The sequence below is a fragment of the Eulemur rufifrons genome, chromosome 4, assembly GCF_041146395.1.
Source record: "Eulemur rufifrons isolate Redbay chromosome 4, OSU_ERuf_1, whole genome shotgun sequence".
NCBI classification, from domain to species: domain Eukaryota; kingdom Metazoa; phylum Chordata; class Mammalia; order Primates; family Lemuridae; genus Eulemur; species Eulemur rufifrons.
This window is the reverse complement of record NC_090986.1, coordinates 723,106-748,000: the sequence shown is the minus strand read 5'-3', so window position 1 is coordinate 748,000 and position 24,895 is coordinate 723,106. Positions and strand designations below refer to the sequence as shown.

Genomic DNA, 24,895 nt, shown 5'->3' with positions numbered 1-24,895 from the left:
TCAAGGCTGGGAACCAGGCTGTGAATGGGCCTCAATTTTATTTCAGAGCCTAATTGTTGTGTGACCCTGGAAGGTTCTCTGCAGGCCCTCAGGACAGTCTGGTGCCAGAATGACCAGTTGGAGGCTGTCAGTCTGGATCTTGGCAAGTGGATGGAACCAGCCTAAGGCACAGAAGAGGAAACGGTGATGAGCTGCTGACAGGTAGAGCAACTGTGAAGTGGTAACACGGGTCAGGCTCCCTGACCCAAACCTGGCTGGACATGGGGAAGAAGTCAGAATATCTGAATTTCATCAGAGTCATTCTGAAACACCCCTTAATCAAACACAGAATTTCTACAGCAAAATGTATGGATATCTGTAGTAAGTATTAATAGAATTAGAGACTATAAAGAGCCTTAGATCGGTTCAGATTTTGCTGCCAAAGAGTTTGTTGCAGAGTTTTGGAAAAAAAAAAGTTCCATTTTCCAAGCATTTTTGGCTTTTGGGATTGTGAGTGAGGGGTTGTGGATTTGAAATGATAGCTAACACTTGTGAAGTCAGGCCTATTGTGTGTGCTCTACACATATTGACTCTCACTGTTAACTAATGAGGGTAGGTCCCATGATAATCCCATTTTACTGGTAAGGAGACGCACAGAGAAGGTAAGTGACTTGCTAAAGTCACACAGCTTGTCACTGGTGGCTCTATATTCCACATTTTTACTGGGCTACTGATTTGTGAATGGGGGTTGGGGGAGGTTGAAGGACCAAGGTCTTTCTCCCACACCTCACACACCTGGCATCTGCCTGCAGCAAGCCTATGTTAGTGCCAAGGAAGATCAGAACAGAAGGGAGGCTGGAACCCCATGGACACCATGGTCACATAGCTGGATTCACTGAGGGCACTTGTGAAGACTTGTGTCTATGATTCCTGGAGCTTACAGTCTAGTCAGGTGATGAGCTTTTCTCACAAGGCATAGAGGAAGTGTGACATCAAGCTGACCAGAGGTAGTGATCAGAGACCCTTTGTGCAGAAGTTGGGATACAGGCTGGCTGGGCTTTGAGAAAATTCAGGTATATAATTTTACAAGGATTCCATGAGGAGTTTCTTCATAAAGGTACAGACTGTTGAGAGGGGAGATGACTGTTCTAATTTTCTTCCAGCTGTGCAAGATGTGTGCTCTGGATCACCACAGATGAATGTCTTTTGCCTGTGACTCCTTCATCACTGCAGAGCAGCAATCTTCCCATTAGGCCCTGACGGGGTCAGCTGGAGAATATTTGCTAAGGTGTTTCTTTGCAAGTGCCCTTGTGCCTGTGTGTGTGTTATGTGAGTATGTAAAACATGCATACCAAAATATATAAAATGCACAGGAATGGTTTAAATAATTATGAAGCAACTCTGAATATCATACTCAGTTTAAGAAATAGAACCTTCTTATCAAAACCTTAGGTGCCTCTGTATGTCTGCCACAATTGCATATATATTTTTTTTATTTCGGAATTTTATGGGGGTACATACATTTTGGTTACCTAATTTGGTTTTGTACAGTTTAAGTCATTTATAAGTGTTCCCTTCAGTCCGTTAGTGTGCATTGTACCCATTAGGTGTGAATTTACCCATCCCCTCCTTCCCCTTCCCCCCTATTTATTTCCCTTGAATTTTACTTCCATATGGGCACCTAAGTGTTGATCAATTAGTTCCAATTTAGTACTGAGTAGATACGGTGTTTGTTTTTCCATTCTTGTGATACTTCACTAAGAAGAATGGCCTCCAGTTCCATCCAGGTTGTTACAAAGATACCAGATCATCATCATTTTTTTTTTAATGGCTAGGTAGTGCTCTGTAGTATACAAATACCACATTTTATTAATCCACTCATGTATTGATGGGCACTTGGGTTGATTCCACATCTTTGCAATTGTGAATTGTGCTGCTGTAAACATTTGAGTGCAAGTGTCTTTTTCATAATTTTTTTTTTTTCCTTTGGGTAAATACCTGGTAGTAGGATTGCTGGATCAAATGATAAGTTTACTTTTAGTTCTTTGAGGTATCTCCATACTATGTTCCGTAGAGGTTGTAACTAGTTTGCAGTCCCACCGAGAGTGTGTAAGTGTACCTTTCTCTCTGCATCCTGGCTAGCATCCGTTTTTTTGGGACTTTTTGATACAAGCCATTCTTACTGGAGTTAGGTGATATCTCATTGTGGTTTTGATTTGCATTTCCTTGATGATTAGCCATGTTGAGCATTGTTTTCATGTGTTTTTTGGCCATTAGTGTATCTTCTTTTGAAAAGTTTCTGCTCATGTCTTGCCCAGTTTTTAATGGGGCTGTTTGATTTTTTTCTTGATGATTTGCTTGAGTTCTTTGTAGATTGTGGTTATCAGCCCTTATTGGATATATAGCATGCAAATATTTTCTCACATTCTATAGGTTGTCTGTTTGCTCTATTGATTGTTTTCTTCACTGTGCAGAAGCTTTTTAATTAGATCAGGTCCCATTTATTTATTTTTGTTGTTGCTGTGATTGCCTTTGTGGTCTTCTTCATATATTCTTTGCCTATGCTGATATCTGTAAGAGTTTTTCCAACATTTTCTTCTAGAATTCGTATACTTTCCTGCCTTAGGCTTAAGCGTTTTATCCATCGTTAATTAATTTCACAATTGTATCTTTTTTCTGCAGAGGTAACTACTATCCTGAAGTTCCTTTTAATCATTTCTTTGATTTTCTTTATAGTTTTATTATGTATCTGTATGTATCTTCAGATAACATATTTTCAGTTTTGCTTAACTTTTTGGCCCTTATCAAATGAACTCATAAAGGAAGTTTTCTGTTTTTTTGTACAATGCGTTTTTGAGATTCATTCATGGCAGGTGTGGCTGAAGCTCTTCATTCACTTTCTCTGTTGTATTCCGTTACATCCATTCTACGGATGGCCATTTGGGCTGTCTTTAGTTTTCTGCTACTTATGAGTAAACACGATTGCAGTGAGCATTTTTGTCAGGGTCTCCTGGTACACAGGTATAGTAATTCCTCTAGAGCAGTGGTTCTCAGGAGCGGTGAGGGGAGGAGATGGAGGTGGGAGGAAGGGAGACACTTTTGGTTGTCATAACTGAGAGGTAGGGTGCTACTGGCATCTAGTGTGTCGAGATCAGACATGCTGCCAAACATCCTGAAATGCACAGGACAGACTCATATCCTTACAACCTCCCCTCCTTGCTGTCCCACCCCCCAGATGCCACTGCTGCAGTTGAGAACTCCTGGTTTAGGGGAAGCACTTGGAATGGATTGCTGGGTGATTGGGTTTGTGCATGCTCAACTTTAGAAGACAACTGCTGCTACAGTGTTTGCACTCCTTTCATATGTGGCCTCTTGCGTTGCTCATTCTCTGCTCCAACACTCGATACCTGCATTTAAAATTTTTGCCACCTTGGTATATGTGAAATGATACCTTATTGTGGTTTTAATTTTCATTTCTTGAATAATAATGAGATTGAACATATTTTCATGTTTGCTGCCATTCTCCTATTGTGTTATTAATATTTGGCTTTCTCTTAGTGGTTCCTGGGATTTTGTTTTATTTTATCTTTTACATCCTAGATTTTTTTACGTATCCTAGATACAAATCCTTTATGTTTGTTGTAGATAATATCTCTTGTTTTTGACTTTTTTCTGATAAACAGAAAAGTTCTTGATTTAAATGTGGTATCAGTCATTTTCTTCATGGTTAATGCTTTTTTGTATCTTGTTTAAAATATCCTTCTCTACCTTGAATTTATAAAGATATTCTTGCATATTATCTTCTAAAAGATTTGTGGTTTGGTCTTTTACATCCTGCTTTTCATCTACCTAGAATTAATTTTTCTGTATGTTTTGAAGTAAGGATCCAATTTATTTTTTCTATGAATAACCAGTTGTTACAAGACCATTTGTTACTTGTTCAACTTGTCGTTGGTGATATAATGTCCACTTTGTCATAAATCCATGTGTCTATGCATCTTTGGTTTATCTCTAGGCTTTCTCTTATGTCTGTCTAAATTGTCTATGTGCCTATGTCCACACCAGTACTGTTCTGTCTTAATTACTTCCACTTTAGAATAATGTCTCTGTGCCAGTAAGGGCAGCTCCCCGCCCCTGTCCTTTCCTTCAGGGGTGTCATAGCGGTTCTTGGTCCCTGGTGCTTTCATATCATAGAATCAGTTTGTCAAATTCTACACATGAAAAACAGAAAAAACAATTCATTGATATTACATTGAACCCATATTCATTGAACCTACATTTTGGAGAGTATTAACATGTTTGTATGTGTCTTTCTGCAAACTTGGTGTGTCTCTCAGTTTATTTAGAATAGATCAGAATATCAATTCTGCTGTTCAAGTCAGTAATTTTGTTGGTTTGATGATCAGTAATTGAAAGAGGGGTTGAAATCTCTGTTATGATTGATTTGTCATTTTTCTCTTAATTTCTGTTAATTCTATTTTCTATTAATTTTTACTCTATTTTGTATATTGCACACAAGTTTATATTATATTTTCCTGATTAGTCAAATTTTTTCTCTTGTAAAGTGACCTTTTTTTCTGATAATGCTTCTGTTTTTGTTTTATTTTGCTTTATTTTACAGTTTTTACTTAAGGTAAAAAAACTCATACAATTTATCATCTTAACCATTTAAGTGTACAATTCAGTCGTATTAAATATATTCACATTATCATGCAGCCAATCTCCAGAACTTTTTATTTTCCTGAGAGACAGGTTGTCACTCTGTCACCCAGGCCAGAGTGCGGTGGCCCTATCGTAGATCATAGCTCACTGTAGCCTCAAACTCCTGGGGGACTCAGGTGATCCTCCTGTCTCAGCCTCCTGAGTAGCTGGGACTACAGGCATATGTGCTACCATGCCTGGCTAATTTTCTAAAATATTTTTAGAGGCGAGGTTTTGCTGTGTTGCCCAAGCTGGTCTTGAACTCCTGACCTTAAGGGATCCTTCCACCTCAGCCTCCCAAATCACTGGGGATTACAGGCTTGAGCCACCATGCCCAGCTACTCTCCAGAACTTCTTGATCTTGTGAAACTGCAGCTATGCCCATTAAACATCAACTTCTCACTTCCTCCTCCTCCCAGCTTCTGTTAACCAGCATTCTACTTTTTATTTCTATGAATTTGATTACTTGACTTCTTATATGTGGAATCATGCAGTTTTATTTTTTTTTTTAGTTGGCTTATTTCATTAATAGAATGTTCTCAAAATTTATCTGTGTTGTAGCATGTGACAGGATTTCCTTCCTTTTTAAGTCTAATATTCCATTTTGATTCCATATTGATTCCATTCATCCATCAGTTGGCACTTGAGTTGCTTCTGCCTCCTGGTTATTGTGAATAGTGCTACCTTGAAAATGGGTGGACAGCTCTTTGAGTTCCTGTTTTCACTTCTCTTGGTTATATGCCCAGAAGTGGGATTGCTGATTTGTACATGATAATTCTTTTAATTTTTTGAGGAATTGCCATACCTTTTTCCATAGTGGATGGACCATTTTATCATCTTGTCAATAGTGCCCAAGGGTTTCAGTTTCTGTACATCTTCACTGATGCTTGCCATTTTCTGTTTGTGGTTTTTTTGTTTGTTTGTTTTGTTTTTTTGGATAGTGACCATCCTAATGGGTATAATGCACTATCTCATGATTTCTATTTGTATTTCCTGAATGATTAATGATGCTGAACGTCTTTTCACATGTTTCTTGATCATTTGTTTATCTTTTTTGGAGAAGTGACTATTCAGATCCTTTGCCCGTATTATAAGTGAGTTATTTTTTGTTGTTAAGTTGTAGGAGTTCTTTATAGATTTGGGATATTAACCTCTTATCAAATACATGATTTACAAATATTTTCTCCTATTTCATAGGTTGTCTTTTCTCTCTGTTATTGTGTCCTTTGATGTAGGAAAGTTTTTAAGTTTGATGTAGTCTAATTTGTCTATTTTTGCTTTTGTTGCCTGTGCTTTTGGTGTCAACAGGCAAGAAATCTTTGCCAAATCTAACATCATGGAGCTTTTCTCTCATGTTTTCTTCTAAGAGTTTTATAGTTTTATCTCTCACATACAGGTCTCTGATCCATTTTGAATTATTATTTTTTTTTTTGAGACAGGATCTCACTCTGACACCAAGGCTGGAGTGTAGTGGCAATGATCATAGCTCACTGTAACCTTGAAATCCTGGGCTTAAGCAATCCTCCTGCCTCAGCCTCCTGAGTAGCTGGACTACAGGTTATGTGTGACCACACCTGGCTAATTTATTTTTTATTTTTTGTAGAAATGAGGTCTTGCAGTGTTACCTTGGCTGTTCTTGAACTCCTGGTGTCAGATGATCCTCTGGCCTTGGCCTCCCAAAGGGCTGAGATTACAGGTGTGACACTGTATCTGGCCTGCTTTGAGTCGATTTTTGTATATAGTGAAAAGTACAGGTCCAGCTTCATTCTTTTGCATGTGGATACCCAGTCGTCCACACACCATTTTTTGAAGAGACTATCTTTTCCCCATTGAATGGTCTTGGAACACTTTTTGAAGATTACTTGACCATGTACGTGAGGGTTTATTTTTGGGCTTTCTATTCTATTGGTCTGTTTTTTTCTTTTTTTGAGACAGAGTCTTACTCTGTTGCCTGCGCTAGAGTGACTGCCGTGGCGTCAGCCTAGCTCACAGCAACCTCAAATTCCTGGGCTCAAGCAATCCTCCTACCTCAGCCTCCTGAGTAGCTGGGACTACAGGCCTGCACCAACATGCCCGGCTAATTTTTTCTATGTATATTTTTAGTTGTCCAGATAATTTCTTTCTATTTTTAGTAGAGATGGGGTCTCGCTCTTGCTTAGGCTAGTCTCGAACTCCTCAGCTCAAACGATCCACCCGCCTTGGCCTCTCAGAGTGCTAGGATTACAGGCGTGAGCCACCACGCCTGGACTTACTGGTCTGTTTTTGTACCCGTATCACGCTATTTTGATTTCTGTAGCACTGTTACATGTTTTGAAATTAGGAAGTGTGAGTGAGTCCTTAAACTTATTCTTTTTCAAAATATAGTCATTTGTGGCTTAATCATGGGAATAACATTGGAGAAATGCATTGTTAGGCAATTTTGTCATTGTGTGAACATTGTAGAGCATACTTCACCAACCTAGATGGTATAGCCTACTACGTAGTTAGGCTATGTGGGATAGCCTGTTGGTCCTAGGTTACGAACCTGTTCAGCATGTTACTGTATTGAATGCTGTAAGCAGTGGTAACACAACGGTGTATATTTGTGTCTCTGAACATATCTAAAGTTTAAATATTTGTGGCCGGGCGCGGTGGCTCACGCCTGTAATCCTAGCACTCTGGGAGGCCGAGGTGGCCGGATCATTTGAGCTCAGGAGTTCGAGACCAGCCTGAGCAAGAGCAAGACCCCATCTCTACTAAAAATAGAAAGAAATTATATGGACAGCTAAAAATATATATAGAAAAAATTAGCCGGGCATGGTGGTGCATGCCTGTAGTCCCAGCTACTCGGGAGGCTGAGACAGGAGGATCGCTTGAGCTCAGGAGTTTGAGATTGCTGTGAGCTAGGCTGACGCCATGGCACTCACTCTAGCCTGGGCAACAGGGTGAGACTCTGTCTCAAAAAAAAAATAAAAAAGTTTAAATATTTGTATCTAAACACAGGAAAGGTACAGTAAAAATGCAGAATAAAACAAAAAATAGTGCACCTATATAGGGCACTTACCATTAATAGAGCTGGCAGGACTGAGTGGAAGTTGTTCTGGGTGAGAAGTGAGTGACTGTGAAGGCCTAGGACATCACTGTACACTGCTGTAGACTTCATAAACACTGTACACGTAGGCTATGCTAGATTTATAAAAACTATTAATATTTTTCTTCAATCGTAAACTAACCCTGTGGTTGCCAACCCCTGAGCTGTGGACTGGTCCCCGTCCGTGGCCTGTTAGGAACCGGGCCGCACAGCAGGTGAGTGGCGATGAGTAAGCGAAGCTTCATCTGTGTTTACAGCCGCTCCCCATTTCTCAAATCACCGTCTGAACTCTGCCTCCTGTCCCATTTCCACCCCCGATCCTGTCTGTGGAAAAATTATCTTCCATGAAACCAGTCCCTGATGCCAAACAGGTTGGGGCACCGCTGAACTAACCCTGGCTTGCCGTAACCTCTTTATGAAGTTTTTAATTTTTTTTAACTTTTTGACTCTTGTAATTACACTTAGCTTAAAATACCAAGACATTGTACAGTTGTACAAAAGTATTTTTTCTTTCTTTATATCTTTATTCTGTAAGCTCTTTTCTATTTAAAAATTTATTAGTTTTTACATTTTAAGCTTTTTTGTTAAAAACTAAGACACAAGCACACACGTTAGCCTAGGCCTACATAGGGTTGCGGTCATCAGTATCACTGTGTTCCACTACTATGTCTTGTTTCACTGGAAGCTCTTCGGGGGCAATAACATGCATGGTGCCTTCTGGAATACATTCTGAAGGACCTGCCTGAGGTTGTTTTGCCATTACCTTTTTTTTTTTTTTTTTTGATAAGTAGAAGGAGTACATTCTAAAATAACAATGTAGAACATAGTCATTTATTATCATTATCAGGTATTGTATGTGCTATACTTTTATATGACTAGAAGGACAGTAGGTTTGTTTACACCAGCATTACCACAGACATGTGAGTAATATGCTGCTTTAAGACATTGATTGTGGCTGGGAAGTTGCTAGGCAATAAGAATATTGTAGCTCCATTATAATGTTATAGGACCAGCATTGTCTGTATGGTCCTTTGTTGACCGAAACATTGTTATGTGGCTCATAGACTGTAGTTTGGCTGTTTGGGGTCTCTTGATAATTTCGTATGAATTTTAGGATGGATTTTTCTGTTTCTGCAAATAATGCCATTGGGAATTTGATAAGGATTGCATTGAATCTATAGATCACTGGGTGGTATTGACATCTTAACAACATAACATCTTCTAATCCATGAACATGGAGTGGGTTTTCATTTATTTGTGTCTTCTTTAATTTCTTTCAGCAATATTTTGTAGTTTTCAGTTTACAACTCTTTTACCTCCTTGGTTAGGTTTATTCCTAAGTATTTTTTCTTTTTGATACTATTGTAAATGGAATTGGTTTCTTAATTTTCTTTTTGGGTTATTGATTGCATAGAAATATAACTGATTTTTGTGTGTTCAGTTTGTATCCCACAGCTCTGCTGAATTCATTTATTATTTCTAGCAGTTATTTATAGAATCTTTAGAGTAATATGTGAACAGAGATAATTGTACTTACTGCTTTCCAATTTGGATAGCTCTTAATTCTTTTCACCAATAATTACGCTGAGTGAGCCTCCCAATACTATGTTAAATAGAAGTGATAAGAATGGACATGCATGGCTCACTCCTGTTCTCAAAGGAAAGGCTTTTAGTGCTTCCCTGTTGAGTCTGATGTTAGCTGTGATTTTTTTTCATATGGCCTTTATTACGTTGAGGTAGTTTCTTTCTATTCCTAGTTGGTAGAATGTTTTTTTATTGTGAAAAGATGTTGAATCTTGTCAAATGCTTTTTCTACATCAGCTGATCATGTGGTTTTTATCCTTCATCTTGTTAGTGTGGTGTATTATATTGATTGATTTTTGCATGTCAAACCATCCTGCATTCCAGGAGTAAATCCCATTTTATTGTGGTGTATAATCCTTTTAATGTGCTATCGAATTCAGTATTTTGAGAATTTTTACATCAATATTCATCAGGAATATTGGTCTTTAGTTTTTCTTTTCTTTAAATTATTATTATTTTTTTCTTTTCTTCTAATGTCTTTGTCTGGCTTTGGTATCAGGGCAGCACTAGCTCAATAATTGTATTTTACAGCAGCAGAATTTCTGGTTGTTTTTTTTTTATAGTTTCTGTTTCTTTGTTGATATTCTCATTTTGTTCATGATTTACTGATTTTCATTTAGTTCCTGATTTCATTTACCTGTCTATGCATGTTCTGTCTTAGCTCATTGAACATCTTTAAGATGTTTTGAATTCTTTGTCAAGAAGTTTAGAGATGAATTCTTATTTTATTTTATTATTTTTTTCTACACTCCCATGTTCATTGATAGTGATCAGTTCTGAGGGTCAAGTTCTAGAGTTTTATTTTATTCCTTTGATTGCATCATGTTTATCACTTTCTTTGTATGCCTTGTGACTTTTTGTTGACATTTGTGAAAAAACAGCCCACCTCTCCTAGTCTTTCCATGCTGGCTTTATTTATGAGAACTTCACCAAGCAGCCTAGCTATGGGCTCTTAGACCTTTCAACCCTCTTCAGAGTGATGTGTCTTCTCTGGGCTTGTGCATATACTTTTAACTGCCTCAGTTTCCGTAAGCCACTTGTCCCTGTTTCTTATCAGGAGCCTGTAATCTTTTGCTCCCCCAGCATCTGCCTGCAGTGTGCCATGGTGCTCGCTTCTGTTTTCAGCAGCTTCTAAACCATGCCATCATTCCTGTCAGTGTTTCAAGTCAGGCAAGACAGAAACCAGTCTCTCAGGCAGTCCGAGACAGGCCAGAATGCTGGACATGTGGTCCACGCTTTTGTTTATGTTCCAAGGGAGGAGCCCCAGTACAGTTTCCTCCCCAGTACACCAAGCTGGGAGAGGGCCATTGGCATGCAAATGCCACAGACTTTCCTGTGCCTGTTGATGGCATACCTTCTTGGCTTTTTGTTGACCTGAGTGCTGCACCTTCTCAACTGGTTTTTGGAGTTCTCAACAAAGGTATTCTGATCTGTATATTGTTGTTAACTCAGCATCTTTGTGGGGGAATAAAGGCCTGGAGCTTCCCAGTCTAACATCTTGCCGATCTCACCACCCTAATCTCTGCCATTTGATTAGTTTTTTTTAATTAAAAGATTTTTTTTAAAAATTTAAAAATATTTAATTGACAAAGATTGAATATATTCAAAGTATACACCATGATGACTTGATGTGTATATACATTATGTAAGACTACCCAATCAAATTAAATTATTAATAACACCCATCACCACCCAAGCTGTACATTATATCCCCAGAACTCATTCATCTTATGACTGAACATTTATATCCTGTGACCAACATGTCTCTCTTTCCCCTACCCCCGGCCCCTGGCAATCACTGTTCTATGAGTGCCATGTTTTTAGATTCCATATGTAAGTGAGATCATATAGTATTTGTTTATATCTAGCTTATTTCACTTAGCATATTATTCGGATTCATCCACCTTTTTGCAAATGACAGGATTTCCTTTTATTTGATTAGGTAGTTTAATCCATTTACATTTAAAGTAATTATTGATAAGGAAAGACTTATTTCTGCCACTTTGCTATTTGTTTTCTTATGTCTTGTAGCTTTCTTGTCTCTCATTTCCTCCATTACTGACTTCTTTTGTGCTTAGTTGATTTTTTTTTTAGTGACATATTTTGATCTTCTCATTCTTTTGGTATATATATTTTTAGATATTTTTGTGGTTACAAGTGGGATTACATAGAATATCCTAATATAACTATCTAATTTGTAGTGACATCAACTTTATTTCATGTATAAAAACTTTTCTCTTACAAAACTCTGCCCCTTTTATGTTACCGATTTCACAAATTACATCTTTCTATTGTATTTTCTACTTTTGTGTTTTAAATTCTATAGAAAATAGAAAGTAGAATTATAATCCAAAATTATAATAATATATTTTGTATTAGTTTATGTATTTACTTTTATTGGAGAACTTTGTATTTTTGCATGGCTTCAAGTTACTGTCCAGCATCCTTTCATTCCAACTTGAAGGATGCCCTTTAGCATTTTTTTAATGGCAAGTCTAGTGATAATGAACTCCATCATATTTTACTTGTCCAGGAACATCTTAATTTCTCCCATTATTTTTGAAGGAAACTTGCCGAATATATAATTTTCAGTTGACAGTTTTTTTTCTCTTTTATCACTTTAAAGATACCATCCCATGGCATTCTAGCTTCCAATGTTTCTGATGAGAAATCTGCTGACAGTCTTATTTCAGATTATTTGTATATGACATGTTGCTTCTTTATTGCTTTTTTTCAAAATTTCCTTTGTCTTTTGACAGTTTGATTGTAATATTTCTTGATGAGAGTCTCGGGTTTGTCGTAATTCAAGTTTGGTGAGCTTCTTGGATTTGTAGATCTATGTCTTCCCTCAAATTTGCAAACTTCTTTGCCACTATTTTTCAAATAATCTTTCTTTTCTTTTCTCTCACTCTTCCCCTCTGGGACTCCCAAAATGTGTAAGTTGGTCACTTGAGGGTGTCCCACAAATGTCTTAGGTTCTGTTCACTTTTCTTCATTCATTTTTGTGTTTCTCAGAGTCAATAATATCAATCATCCTATGTTCAAGTTTACTGAACCTGCTCTATGTTGAATTCCTCTGTGAATTTTTCATTTCAGCTTTGTGCATGTACCATTTTTCTGTTTTTCTTTAGTTATTTTTCCATGTTTTCCCTTTTTCCCTTAACTCTTTCAGCATATTTGTGACCAGTTTTTTTAAAGCCTTTGTTTGGTAAGTGTGATGACTGGGTTTCCTCAGGGTCAGTTCTGTCATTTTATTTTGTTTCTTTGAATCAGCCATGTTTTTTTTGTTGTTGTTGTTTGTTTCTTTGTATGGCTTGTGATTTTATTTGTCTTTATTTTTTTAAATTTTGATTTGTGATTTTTTTTTTTTTTAAATTGAGCATTTTTCTCTTATGGTAACTGTAGAAATTAGATTCTCCCTCTTCCCCAGGGTTTGCAGGGTGTTTTTACTTTTTTCAGTTGCTGAAGGCTGTAGGTGTCCAGTTTGTTGAAACCTTTTCAAACTATTTTTGCAAACTCTTATTTTTTGTCATGTCTGATCACTGAAGTCTCTGTTTCTGTAGCTTATGTTCAGCTAATATTTTGACATAGATGTCCTTGAATGCAAGGGGCTAAAACAAACACACAAAAAAATCAAAATCCAAAAAATGAGAATAGTCACCTTTCCCAGTCTTTGCAGATTGGCTCTGTGTTGGGAAACTCCTTTACCACATAGCTGGTTGTACTCTGATTCTAGGGATTAACCCAAGGTGAAAGTTTAAAGTCTTTTCTGGAGTTTTCTGAGCATATGTCTTGCCTGGGCTTGCATGTGGCTTTCTAACTTTTTCACGTGTATGTGGCTGCTTTTGAATTGCCTAATTTCTCAAATAATCTCACCCCAGCTTCTTTGGGCCTTAGATGGTCTTATTTTATGTCTCCATCTATAATTTCTTACTTTATGCATTTGTGGGTTTATATTTTGTCTTGTAGCTTTTATGAGTAGTGCCTGTCATTTTCCCGCCTGCATTCTCAGTTATGCAAAACAGAAGACTAGCACCTTGCATCTGTCCTTCAGTTATCCCCCAGACAAGTAAGAATAGGTGCACATTATAATTTGCAAATAAAGGTTGCTGTGCTTCTACTGGCTTGAGGGCAGAACTGGGAACTGGGCTTTCTGCCTGCTCAAGACCATGATTGTTACTGCACCAAGGAGGAGGTAGATCAAGGGTAAGAAAAAAAATACCACAAAACCTTTTTATTGTTTTCCTATTGTTGACTTTTTATTGATTGTTTGCTTGGTTGCTGTAAACCTTTGACTGTATTCAGAGCTGCTATAAAGTTGCTTCAGATAACTCTGGTCATTTTTTCAGTGTTTCTGTGGGGGAACAAGAGCTTATAACTTTCTAGTCTTCCATTTTGCCTAAGTCACTCCCTGTTTATGACTTTTTAATTTGTTGTTATATAGTTTTTATTCCTGTTTGTTGTATTTGGTTCTTTTTAATTGTGCTTGGCCTTTTTTTCTTTTTAAATTTCATGTTTCTTGTTAAAATTGTTTCATGCAACATATTACACATACTTATTTTATATTGTTTCTGATAATCACAGTATCTGTAGTCTGTGGGTCTGATTATGCTGCCCATTGTTTCTGCTGCCTCCCATTCCTACTGCTCATTCCCTTGTTTATTTTGTGACTTTTTTTTCAGATTGTGAATTTGTGTTCTTTGGATCTGTTATCAGTGGAGTTCTTTGAAGTCTCTGTTGGTGATATATTTCTCCAGAGAAGTTTTGTCTGGCTCCATCAGTCCCTGGGGATGCACTACTAATGAAGGGCTCTTTGGGTAAAATTTTTTGGCCTCATAAACCTTCTTGGTTACAAACTCTTAGGGGATTCCTCCCCCCCACCCCCACTCTCCACTTCTATCCAGTGGTAGGTAGGTTAAATCAGGCATGTTTACTTTCTGGCCTCTTCTTCATAGTGGGGTTACTTTTCATTCATCCTATTCTCCAGGGTGCAGCCCTTTGGTGGCCCTTTGTGCAGGCCTGTCTTTCCTCTAGTCTTTGTACTCCATGTTCAGAATAGGAGGCTTGGTAGTCACCAGGGTTCATGAGAGCTCCTCGGGGTGAAAGTTAGCTAAAGGACTCATTAGCTGCTTTGCGCTTCCAGATTAATTTTGATTTTTGACTCAATGAGATTCCATATTTTCATGTCCTTTAGTTCAGTGAGATATTTTAAATTTATCTACTTCTTTAAGTTTTCATTAGGATAGTTATTCAGGATATGTGGTCTGCCATACTGCTAGAAATGGAATTCAAGTACCTCATTTGATGGGTGCATTTTCTACTTCTCCTTACTCCTGAGAGCTACCTCAAGGCAGGATTGCGGGGCCAGAGAAGTGGAGCTTACTAATGGCAGGAACTACATGTTCTCTTGTCCTCTATGTTTGCAGAACTTAGCCCAGGACCCACTGCAGAGGGCATGACAGCCGCCGTTACTGCCTGACCAAGGGAGCTAGAGAGTGAACCTCAGGGACAAGGTGAGAAATTGAGTAGTTGGGGAGAGGAAGATGAAAATAGCATCAGGAGGGAAAAACATCCATCGTCTTTTCTGGAGGGCTAAGGGGGCTAAGTGGTAAGCTGGAGCCAAAGAGATTCCCTGATGTATGCAGAACTCTTAGAATTGGCTGCAAAGGGCCAGATGAAGTCAGAATTTGCTGAGCATAGTTTATTTTTGAGTTTGTGGGTAGATCATTCAGTGAACTTGCCTGACAGTGGTTCATGGAGTAGTTGGCTTTAAAACCGCCCTGGGAGAGCACAGGGAATCTATGGATTGGCCCTTTGGTGAGGACTCTGGCCACACACCATTGAGATTGTATCTGCAGGTTATTAGGACAACTAGTTGATGCTGGAGTCATTTGGGCCACATTGCGTGTGTAGGGTACCAGGAAACTCCTAACTCTCTTCATTCCTGGTCACATTTTGCTTTCACTTTATCACTGTCTACATGTCTTAAGGTTTGGGAGCTGTTGGTTGGCCTGGAGAGCAGTCCACTGAGCATCCCTTCCCCTGGTGGGTGGAGAAGAGGCTAGAGGTATTAGTGTTCTTATTATGGGAGAAAAGGAACTTGAGGAGCTGCTTTACTGAGAGTATTTTTATACTCAAGGCCTTGGTCTCTGTAGTCAAGTCTTAAGAATGGGGGCAAGTGGCCCTTGGGTGATGCCTGCCTGGAAGGGGATTATGCCTGCCTGGAAGGGGATTAGCTGGGGGATGGAAGAGCAGACAGAGAGAGGCCTGGAGACCTGGTAATGGTCTGACTTGTATTAGAGAAGATTAGGAAACAGAGCTGGGGAAGATTAAGAAGGTGATGCTGAGGGTTTTATTTTAGACTTCAAGGGAAGGCTTTGGATTCTCATAGAAAGAAAACTTTTCAAGGCCCCTGCTGAGGGCAGTTGGCAAGCTCTTGTGTCACTAGCCCCTGTGAGTGAGCACTGTGTATGACCAGATCCAGCCACCCTGTGATTGTGCTTTGGGTATACAGTGGAGAGCAGACCCAGACTGGAGCAGATGGCAATCATGGAATGGTCTCATAAACACAACGTGAGGGAGACTGGCCTGTGAAGAGGGTGCTCTGGGTGGCTGACAGAGGGGGCTTGGCCCAGTCAGTGGGGGCTGGGTGGAGATAGTGTGACTGAGCTGAGACTGCAGGGCCCGGTGGGGTTTCAATAGGTGGAGTGAGGCGGGAACTGTGCATTCATTCAAATGCATTTTAGGCAGGTAAGGCCATATTTAATTGAATAGCATTGACACTTGTTCTTTGTATTTGGTATTTTGATGTAAGGATTCTATATGCATATGTTAATACATCCATGAAGTTATCATGAATGTGACAGCTACAGATGCAAAAGGACCTGCATGTGTTATACTGATGACTCATACCACAAACATTGATATTGTTGGTGACATAATTTTCCAAAATGGTGAGTAAGCATTAGTAAAGTTCTGATGACAAATCGTCATCTTTTCATTTTCTCTACTAGTTGTATGTTTACTATGCTGTCTTAAAATTGTGTAAAAGATGTTTTATATTTATATTGCCATAAATCTGAGTTTGGTTCTAAGTTCAAGTCAAGTAATCACAGGTAAGTTTTGGCAGGACCGGTAGACGTTGTGAGAGTGTGAGACAGGCCTGGCTTGCAGGACTGACCCACACATTGCAGGAGAGTTGAGCCCCTCTCCTCCCCTTTCCCATTGTGATAACCAGCTCTCTTCTCCAACAAATTCCAAAGCACCTTCTGGGTGCTGTACTCCCTCTTTCTGCTAACTGCCAGAGTTCTGGGTGCAGCAGGGAGACAGGGAAGGCTGTTTAGCATGGGGAGGATGACCCTGGGCAGGAAAACCACTGGAGGTGTGTAGGGAGGGGTTGCTAGTCCCTTCTTGCTGTTGCAAAGGTGGCCCAGGGTGAGTTGTCCAGACAAATTAAAATGCAGGAAGTTTAGTGTCTTAAAAGGAGGAATTAACCTGAACAGCTATCCAGGTGCTTCGCTATTAGTCATCACCATTTTGAAAATATGGCTATGGAGTCTCTGAGGTGCTGGGGTATTCCTATAGCCTGAATCCTTGCTGAAGCTCCCACCATCATTGTGTGCATGTGCAAATCCCTCTGCCCCCGTAGCACTTGCCACCAACAGTGAGTTCAATTTCTGTGAGCTCTGTGGGTAAACAGGGATGCTTCCTGTTTTTCCCCAATATAACTGCATATTGTCAGTATATTGACAGGGTCAAGGTGACTGATTTTCTATTTATTTAAATTATTCAAGTGTAGTAGTCTAATCTTCCTGGAAAACTAAGTAGATGCCCTTAGATACTAACACCTAAGCCTACTGTGATTTTATTCTGCATCCCTGGGCGAAATCACTTCTTTCCATGCCTCAGTTTTCTTGACGGTAAAATGGGGGTTATTACCTATCACGAGAGGTCATGGAGGGAATTAAATGAGTTAACGCTTGTAGAAACACTTCAGACAGTACCCAACAGTTGAGTTCTCAGATGTCACTTGCTAAGAAAGCTTCCAATATCTTTACTCCAAAATATTTCAAGCAAAATATACAGAAAAATGTACTCAACATGCATGTCTCACCTCCCAGATATGAGAAATCTTAACACATTTTGCCATATTTGATTCAGATTTTTAAGAAAGAAATAATAGCTAGTTGACCTCCCCTCACCCCATTCCATCTTCTCCTACCCTGGTCCAGTTTCCCTCTCTCAACCTGTGGTTACCCCTTCAGGAAATGAGCTAATATGTATCTTTCCGGTCCTGGCTTTCTACTCCTATACTGCTTGCACAGTATCCATAAACAACACATGGAATTGTTTGTGGATATTTTAAGCTATGTAAGTGTAGTTCTACATTTTTCTCTCTGCAACTTTGTTTCATTGTTTTGTTTCATTGTGTTCTTTTCGAGATCTGTATCCTGTAGTTCATTCTTTTTAAGTCCTATGTAATACGGTTATATTCATTTCTCACTTGGTAGTCTTTTTGGTTTTTCTGATGTTTTGCTATTATGAACAGTGCTGCGGCAGACTTCCTCATGCACGTCTTCTTGTGAGTGTTTCTCTGGGCTGTGTAGCCAGAAGACGGTTGTCTGGGTTGATGTGTTTGCTCATATTGAGTTTGCTGGGTTTCCAAATTGCTCATAGCCCTTGGTATTGGCAGACATGCATTTCCATAAATCTAATGGACATGAGATGGCTGGTTACTGTGATTTTAATCTGCATTTTTTGATTTCTCTTCAAATGTTCATTGACCATTTAGGTTTCCATTTGTGTGAATTCCCCTTTCACATCTTTTGCATGTTTTTTCCAGTGTGGTGTTTGTCCTTTTCTCATCGTTTTGTAGGAATTCTTTATATATTCTGGATAGTGGTTCTTTGCTGGTTATATGCATCGTGAATATTTTCTGACAGGCTGTGGCTTTGGCCTTTGTTTTTGGTGCTTTGCTATATAGCTATTGTATTAGTTGTCTGTTGCTGCATAACAAATTACCCCACAACTCAGAAGCTTAAAAACGACATTGATTATCTCAGTTCTAGTGGGTCAGGAATCCAAATATGGCTTAGCTGAGTTCCTGTGGCACAGTGTCTCTCATGAGGTGTCAGGGAAGCTGTCATTGAGTCTGTGGTCTCATCTGAAGGCTCACTGGGGGAGTGTTCCTCAGGATTTGATGTGTTGTGTGTTGTTGAACTGAGGACATCAGTTCCCTCTGGCTGTCGGCGAGAGAACTCACTCAGTTTTTTGCTCCATGGACCTTTTTCCCTAGGACGGCTCAGAGCATGGTCATCGGCTTCCCTCTGGATGAACGAAAGAAAGATAAAGAAGGAAAGAAGCAAGGTAGAAGCCCAAGTCTCTTTGTAGCCTAGTCTTAGAAGAGACATTCCATTACTTTGGCCATATTCTGTTTGTTAGGTCCATTCTGTTCAAGGCGAGAGGATTGCACAAGGGTATGGATATCAGAAGGATGGAAATCTTAGAGGCCACCTACTACAGATTTGTTGGAAGTTTGAGGAAATTAAACTTATTCATTTGCCTTTAAGTTTTTTTGCATTTTCTTTAAGAAAGGCTTCCTTATTCTCTGGTTATTAATATACTTTAACAGTTTTGCTTTTTCACAATTGGTTTTTAATATATTTAGAAGTGCACTGTGCTGTCTAATACAGTAACTACATGTGACTATTTAAATTAAACTTACATAAAATTAAAAATTAAGTTTCTCAGTCACCCTAGCCATACTTCATGTGGTCAATAGCCACACGTGGCTTGTGGCTGCCATATTGGACAACACTGACACAGAACATTTTTGTCATCACAGAAAGTTCTGTTGGCAGCACTGATCTAGAGTGTAGTTGGCAAGCAGGGGTGATTTTGCCCCCCAGGGGACAGTTGGCAATGTCTGAGACATTTTTGGTTTTACAACTAGGAGGACAGGGTGTTCGACTGGCATCTAGTAGGTGAAAGCTAGTATGCTATTCAACATCCCATAATGCACAGACCCTCCTACCAGCAAAGAGTCATCTAATCCCAAATGTCAATAGTTCTGACAGCAAGAAACCTTGCTTTAGAATGTATTTTGGTGTGAGTTGTGAGATAGGGAAACTTACTTTTTTCCCCTCTGACTAACTAGTAGACCAAACACCCCTAAGGTAGTGAAACTTGACCTGGAGATGTTTTTTCCTTAAATGGTAGAGAAGATCCTATTGCCTTTTTAATCTGATTTTTAAAAATTGACTTTGATTGTCTTACAGATTCTTAGACTCTGTGAGTAGAGACAGCCTTGTCTTCCCAGTGCATCATGGCTTCAACTTCAAGGTAGGAGTGTCATTTGGCAAAATGCTTTATGGAAGTATTTGGTCCCCTATGTTTTTGAAAGGCCAAGTTCGTGACATTTTTAGGCCTCAGTGCTGCTGGCCTCACTAAACAGGTGGTGTCCAGGAAGCATAACGGAGGAAAGGAGAGAAGAGAGGTGGGAGAAGAAGGCAGAAGAGATGGAGCTGACAGGGAGTTGTGTGTGGTATGGGCGTGGTCATGTCACACAATGGCTATACTTAATATATTAATAAAAACATGACTTCACTTTCTTCATCTTTCAAGATGAAGACACCAGACAGTCGCCCCTGGGGTACCAGAGTCCCCTGCAGGCTTTCCTGCACCCAGGATTTGAATAGTCATGTGCAGAAGTTGTTTGAGGGTCTCAGGGTGAGCGGGAGCTCAAGCACTAAGACTGGCAGGGCCCCTGGCCTGGCAGGCCCGGGTCTGCGCCTATGAAGAGGATGAGGCCAGGGCAGGGAAGGTGTGAAGATGGCTGCTGTCCCCCGAGAATCTGTCTCAGTCCAAGGCTCATAGGAAGGGCTTTGGGTTTCCTCTCCCTTCAAGCTGATCTCTCCTCGTGACCCATGCGCAGTTCAGATGTGTGAAGACCCCATGTCCCTGAAGGTCAGCATGCGGGCTGGTGGAGTCAGTGTCCAGGAAGTGAGGTTGGGGTGAATCTCTAATGCAACCTGAACTCCAAAGTCCATGGGCAAGTGTGCACTGAAGTAGCCTCTGCAGTAAATTTTTCTTACTTTCTTTTGGGTGGAGGGTCTTTACATGAGGGTTGGGACGTGGAGAAGGGCACGGGACAGCAAATGGGCATCTGTGCCCAGGCTCCATTCTCCTAGCCAGAGTGATGTGCTTCAGCCTAGATATGGCTCCTCACTGCCCTGTTCTATCATCCCTGGGGCTTCCCATGACAGCTGAACACCACTGGAAGTCCTGGCCAGGGCCGCTGGGGTCCTGTGGGGCCTGCCTCCCCCCCCCCCCCCCACCTCTTTGCTGTCTGTCCTCACTCCACCTTCAGCCTCACCGGCTTCCTTGTTCTGCAGATGCTGAGGGCCTTCAGCTTCAGGGCCGTGCACCTGTAGTTCTTTCTCTCTGCTTGGGACATCCTGTCTCCAGCTGTCTGCAGGGCTCACTCTCTCACCTCCTTCAGGCCCCCTCCCTGTCTTCCTCAGCCTTCCCTCACCATGCTGTCTAGAGTAGCATCCCTAGCTGTACCCGTTTATTGCATTCTCAGTCCCTTATCCAAGTTGGTACTCATCGCTACCTGACACTGTCCTGCATAGCTACTTGTTTGTTGATCTGTCATCTGTCTCCTCTAGTTAGAATTAAAGTGCTGTGCAGGTTGCGAGTGGAGTCTGCCCACCGCCAGCCCCTGGGCAGTGCCTGCTCACCACTGGTGCTCGTTAAATACAAGCACAGACAGTTCCTGACTTACCGTGGTTTGACTTACGATGGCATGAAAGTGCTACACATTCAGTAGAAACCGTACTTTGAGTACCCACATACAACCATTCTGTTTTTCACTTTCAGTATAGTATTCAGGAAATTGCATAACATATTCAATGCATTATTATAAAATAGGCTTTGTGTTAGATGATTTTGCTCAACTGTATGCTAAAGTAAGTATTGTGAGCACATTTTAGGTAGGCTAGGCTAAGCTATGATGTTGAGTAGGTATTAAGTGCATTTTTTGACTTAACGATATTTTCAACTTGTAATGGGCTTGTTGGGGTGTAACCCCATTGTAAGTCAAGGAGCATCTGTACCTCTCGCCATCCATTTGGTTCCTGTGCCCACAGGGTGAGAGTTAGAATGGCAGGAATTTCCATGTTTTTCAAATCTTCTTGGCTTCTGAATTGCAGTTAGCATGCAGTAAGGTATCCACAAGGGAGCCCTCTGAAAATGCTCATCTGCTAAGTTCTTGAATTCAGGTAGTGAGATTTCAAGTAGGAAGAGTTCGGGAATTTGGGAAGTGAGGGAAACTTCTGTTTGTCAAATAAATAAGAGTAAAGGAAGAGATTAGTAAGAGAAGTGTCATAGCAATGCTGCTGGGGCCACTGAGTCTGAGGGCATGGCAGTGGGTGTCACTCCTGCTGACCAGGGCTTCCCACTGCACTTCCTATTACCTGGGTGGTGACAGCAGCACCCAGATTCATCACCTGAAGGGATCCTCTACTCAAAACATGTTATTTAATTAAGAAGGAAAGGCATGAGGTAATGCCTCCTCAGACTGCTTCCCATCAGTAAATACTCTGCACTTAAAAGTATGATCTGTGTTTATCTGGAAAATTCACTCAGTTGGTGCTGTGCCTGGTGGTGCCAGATATGTGAGGCTGTTCAAACAAAGGTGCTTTCGGTGGTGGCATCGCCCTCTCCTGCTGGAGCGTTGGCTTTCTGGCGCGGCTTCCTGCTGACCCTGTGTCCGGTTGTTGCAGAGATGTCACCGCCGGGAGGGGCCCCCACCCAAAGATGAAGCCTGCGAAGCTGCTTGAGGTTCTGAATGCTCTGGAGGAGGAGGAGTCTAGCCACAGCAGAGAGGAGATTTTCATCGCACCTCCTGACAATGCCTCGGGGGAGTTCACTGACGAGGACTCGGGTGACGAAGATGGCCAGCAAGGTGCTCACCTGCCTGGCAGCGTGCTGCATGCTTCAGTCCTGTCTGAGGAGTCTGGCGCCGGGGAGGACAATGACGACCTGGCGCTGCAGCCGGCCAAGAAGAGGCTAAAGACCGTAGTAAAACCTCAGCGCGTTTGGACCAAAAGAGATATTCGACCGGATTTTGGCAGTTGGACAGCATCAGATCCTCATATCGAGGACCTCAAAAGCCAGGAACTGAGTCCTGTGGGCCTCTTTGAGTTGTTTTTTGATGAAGGAACAATTAATTTCATTGTTAGTGAAACCAATCGTTACGCTTGGCAGAAAAATGTCAACCTGAGTCTCACAGCCCAGGAATTGAAGTGTGTTTTGGGCATTTTGATTTTAAGTGGGTACATCTCCTATCCAAGGAGGAGAATGTTTTGGGAAACCTCTCCTGACTCACATCACCATCTTGTGGCTGATGCAATTAGAAGGGACAGATTTGAATTAATCTTCTCGTATCTGCATTTTGCAGATAACAACAAACTTGATGAAAGTGATAGGTTTGCCAAGGTCAGGCCTCTCATAGTTCGGATGAACTGCAATTTCCAGAAGCATGCACCCTTGGAAGAGTTCTACAGCTTCGGTGAATCCATGTGTGAGTACTTCGGGCACCGGGGCTCTAAGCGGCTGCATGCAGGAAAGCCTGTGCGGCTGGGCTGTAAGATCTGGTGTGGGACCACCAGCCGAGGCTACTTGGTGTGGTTTGAGCCCTCACAGGGCACACTGTTCACCAAGCCAGACAGGAGCTTGGATCTGGGAGGCACTATGGTAATAAAATTCGTCGACGCGCTTCAGGAGCGTGGTTTTCTGCCATACCACATATTTTTTGACAAGGTTTTTACCAGTGTCAAACTGATGTCCATTTTGAGGAAAAAGGGGGTAAAGGCCACAGGAACTGTTCGTGAGTATAGGACTGAGCGATGTCCTCTCAAAGATCCCAAGGAACTGAAAAAAATGAAGAGGGGTTCATTCGATTATAAAGTTGATGAGAGTGAAGAGATCATTGTGTGCCGCTGGCATGACAGCAGTGTGGTCAACATCTGCTCCAATGCTGTGGGCATAGAGCCAGTGAGGCTGACCAGCCGTCAGTCAGGAGCAACTAAAACGCGGACCCAGGTCCATCAGCCATCGCTGGTGAAGCTGTATCAGGAGAAGGTGAGGGGTGTTGGCCGGATGGACCAGAATATTGCCAAGTACAAGGTGAAGATCCGAGGCATGAAGTGGTACTCGAGCTTCATCGGCTACGTTATCGACGCAGCCCTGAACAACGCCTGGCAGCTGCACAGGATCTGCTGCCAAGATGCCCAGGTGGACCTCCTCGCCTTTCGGAGATACGTTGCCTGCGTGTATCTGGAGAGCAATGCTGACACTTCCTCGCAAGGGAGGCGAAGCAGGCGGCTGGAAACTGAGAGCCGCTTTGATATGATCGGGCACTGGATCGTCCACCAGGACAAGAGGACCCGGTGCGCCCTCTGCCACTCCCAGACCAACACCCGGTGTGAGAAGTGCCAGAAGGGCGTCCATGCCAAGTGCTTCAGGGAGTACCATATCCGGTGACGTCGTGAGGCGTGCTTGTTTGCTTTTATAATGGGATATTTACGGCTAATTACATATAGCAGTTGGACCACTTTTGTTTTATTTGTGTTGGAAAAAAGACCTGAATTCCTGATGACTTGGTTTTGTTTTCTCCCTACTCTCATTGCAGTTATCTTTTTTTGTGGCGTTCTATTATGCCTACATGTAACAGAAATCAATGTTTATATTAGTAATCTTAAATATTTGCAGATCTTTGTTATACTGTTATTATTTAAGCTGATGGACCCCTTTTTATTAAAATAAAAATCTTTCTTTGGTGTATGTTTGAGTCTTAGTAGGAATAATCAAAGAAAAACTTGCATTAACGATAAAAAGATGTTGCCATTACATGCCATGGTTTATAATCTAAGATACAGGCAATAGTGTATAAATATTATATCAATATGGATTTCTTAATCATATTTATCACACCTTCCAGGGACAGATAATCTGTCTTGTATTTTTCAGAGGGCTAAAGTTGCAGAGTTCATATTTTCTTGATAAAAATATTTTCCTAATATATGTATATCCATCTGGAATCCATTTTTATAAATAATATGAGGTAAGATCTATTTTTCCCCCAATGGATGGTCAGCATAATTTATTAAAAATTATATGTATTTCCCCATTGATTTAAATTCCACCTTTATAAATTCCTGAACTTAGGAGGAACGTATTGAAACAAGGAAACATTTTTATGTTGGAAAAGCTAGTGGAATATATTCCAGAAGAAAGAAAGAAATATGTGTAAAAAATGGGTGTATTGGAAATCTAAGAGAGCATGTTGAATATCTTCTCTTTGGGAAAAAACTTTTTTACAACAGCATAAAAAGGAAACATATTAATAGATTTAACTGTATAAAACTGGAAAATTTACATTCATTATTAAAATTAAATGCAAAAATTTGGAAAACTTATGTTTGTAATAATATCCTTGGTGAATAAAGATCTCACAAACACATAGATGGTAAGAGAAAAATGTGCAATGGACAAATA

General features: G+C 40.6%; 1 protein-coding gene across 2 annotated transcripts; it reads left to right on the top strand.

Annotated features, from left to right (window-relative positions):
- The first annotated feature begins 80 nt into the window (after nt 1-80).
- On the top strand, nt 81-24,004 carry PGBD2 (piggyBac transposable element derived 2). Of its 2 annotated transcripts, XM_069466970.1 has the most exons (4): nt 81-201; nt 1,143-1,308; nt 19,612-19,675; nt 22,120-24,004. In XM_069466970.1, exons 3-4 carry the CDS (start codon nt 19,659-19,661, stop codon nt 23,879-23,881), a joined length of 1,779 nt encoding a protein of 592 aa, XP_069323071.1. In that variant the 5' UTR covers nt 81-201; nt 1,143-1,308; nt 19,612-19,658; the 3' UTR covers nt 23,882-24,004. The 2 variants fall into 2 exon arrangements, with proteins under 2 accessions (XP_069323071.1, XP_069323072.1); XM_069466971.1 differs by lacking the exons at nt 81-201; nt 1,143-1,308 and adding an exon at nt 14,794-14,847.
- The last annotated feature ends 891 nt before the right edge of the window (nt 24,005-24,895 follow it).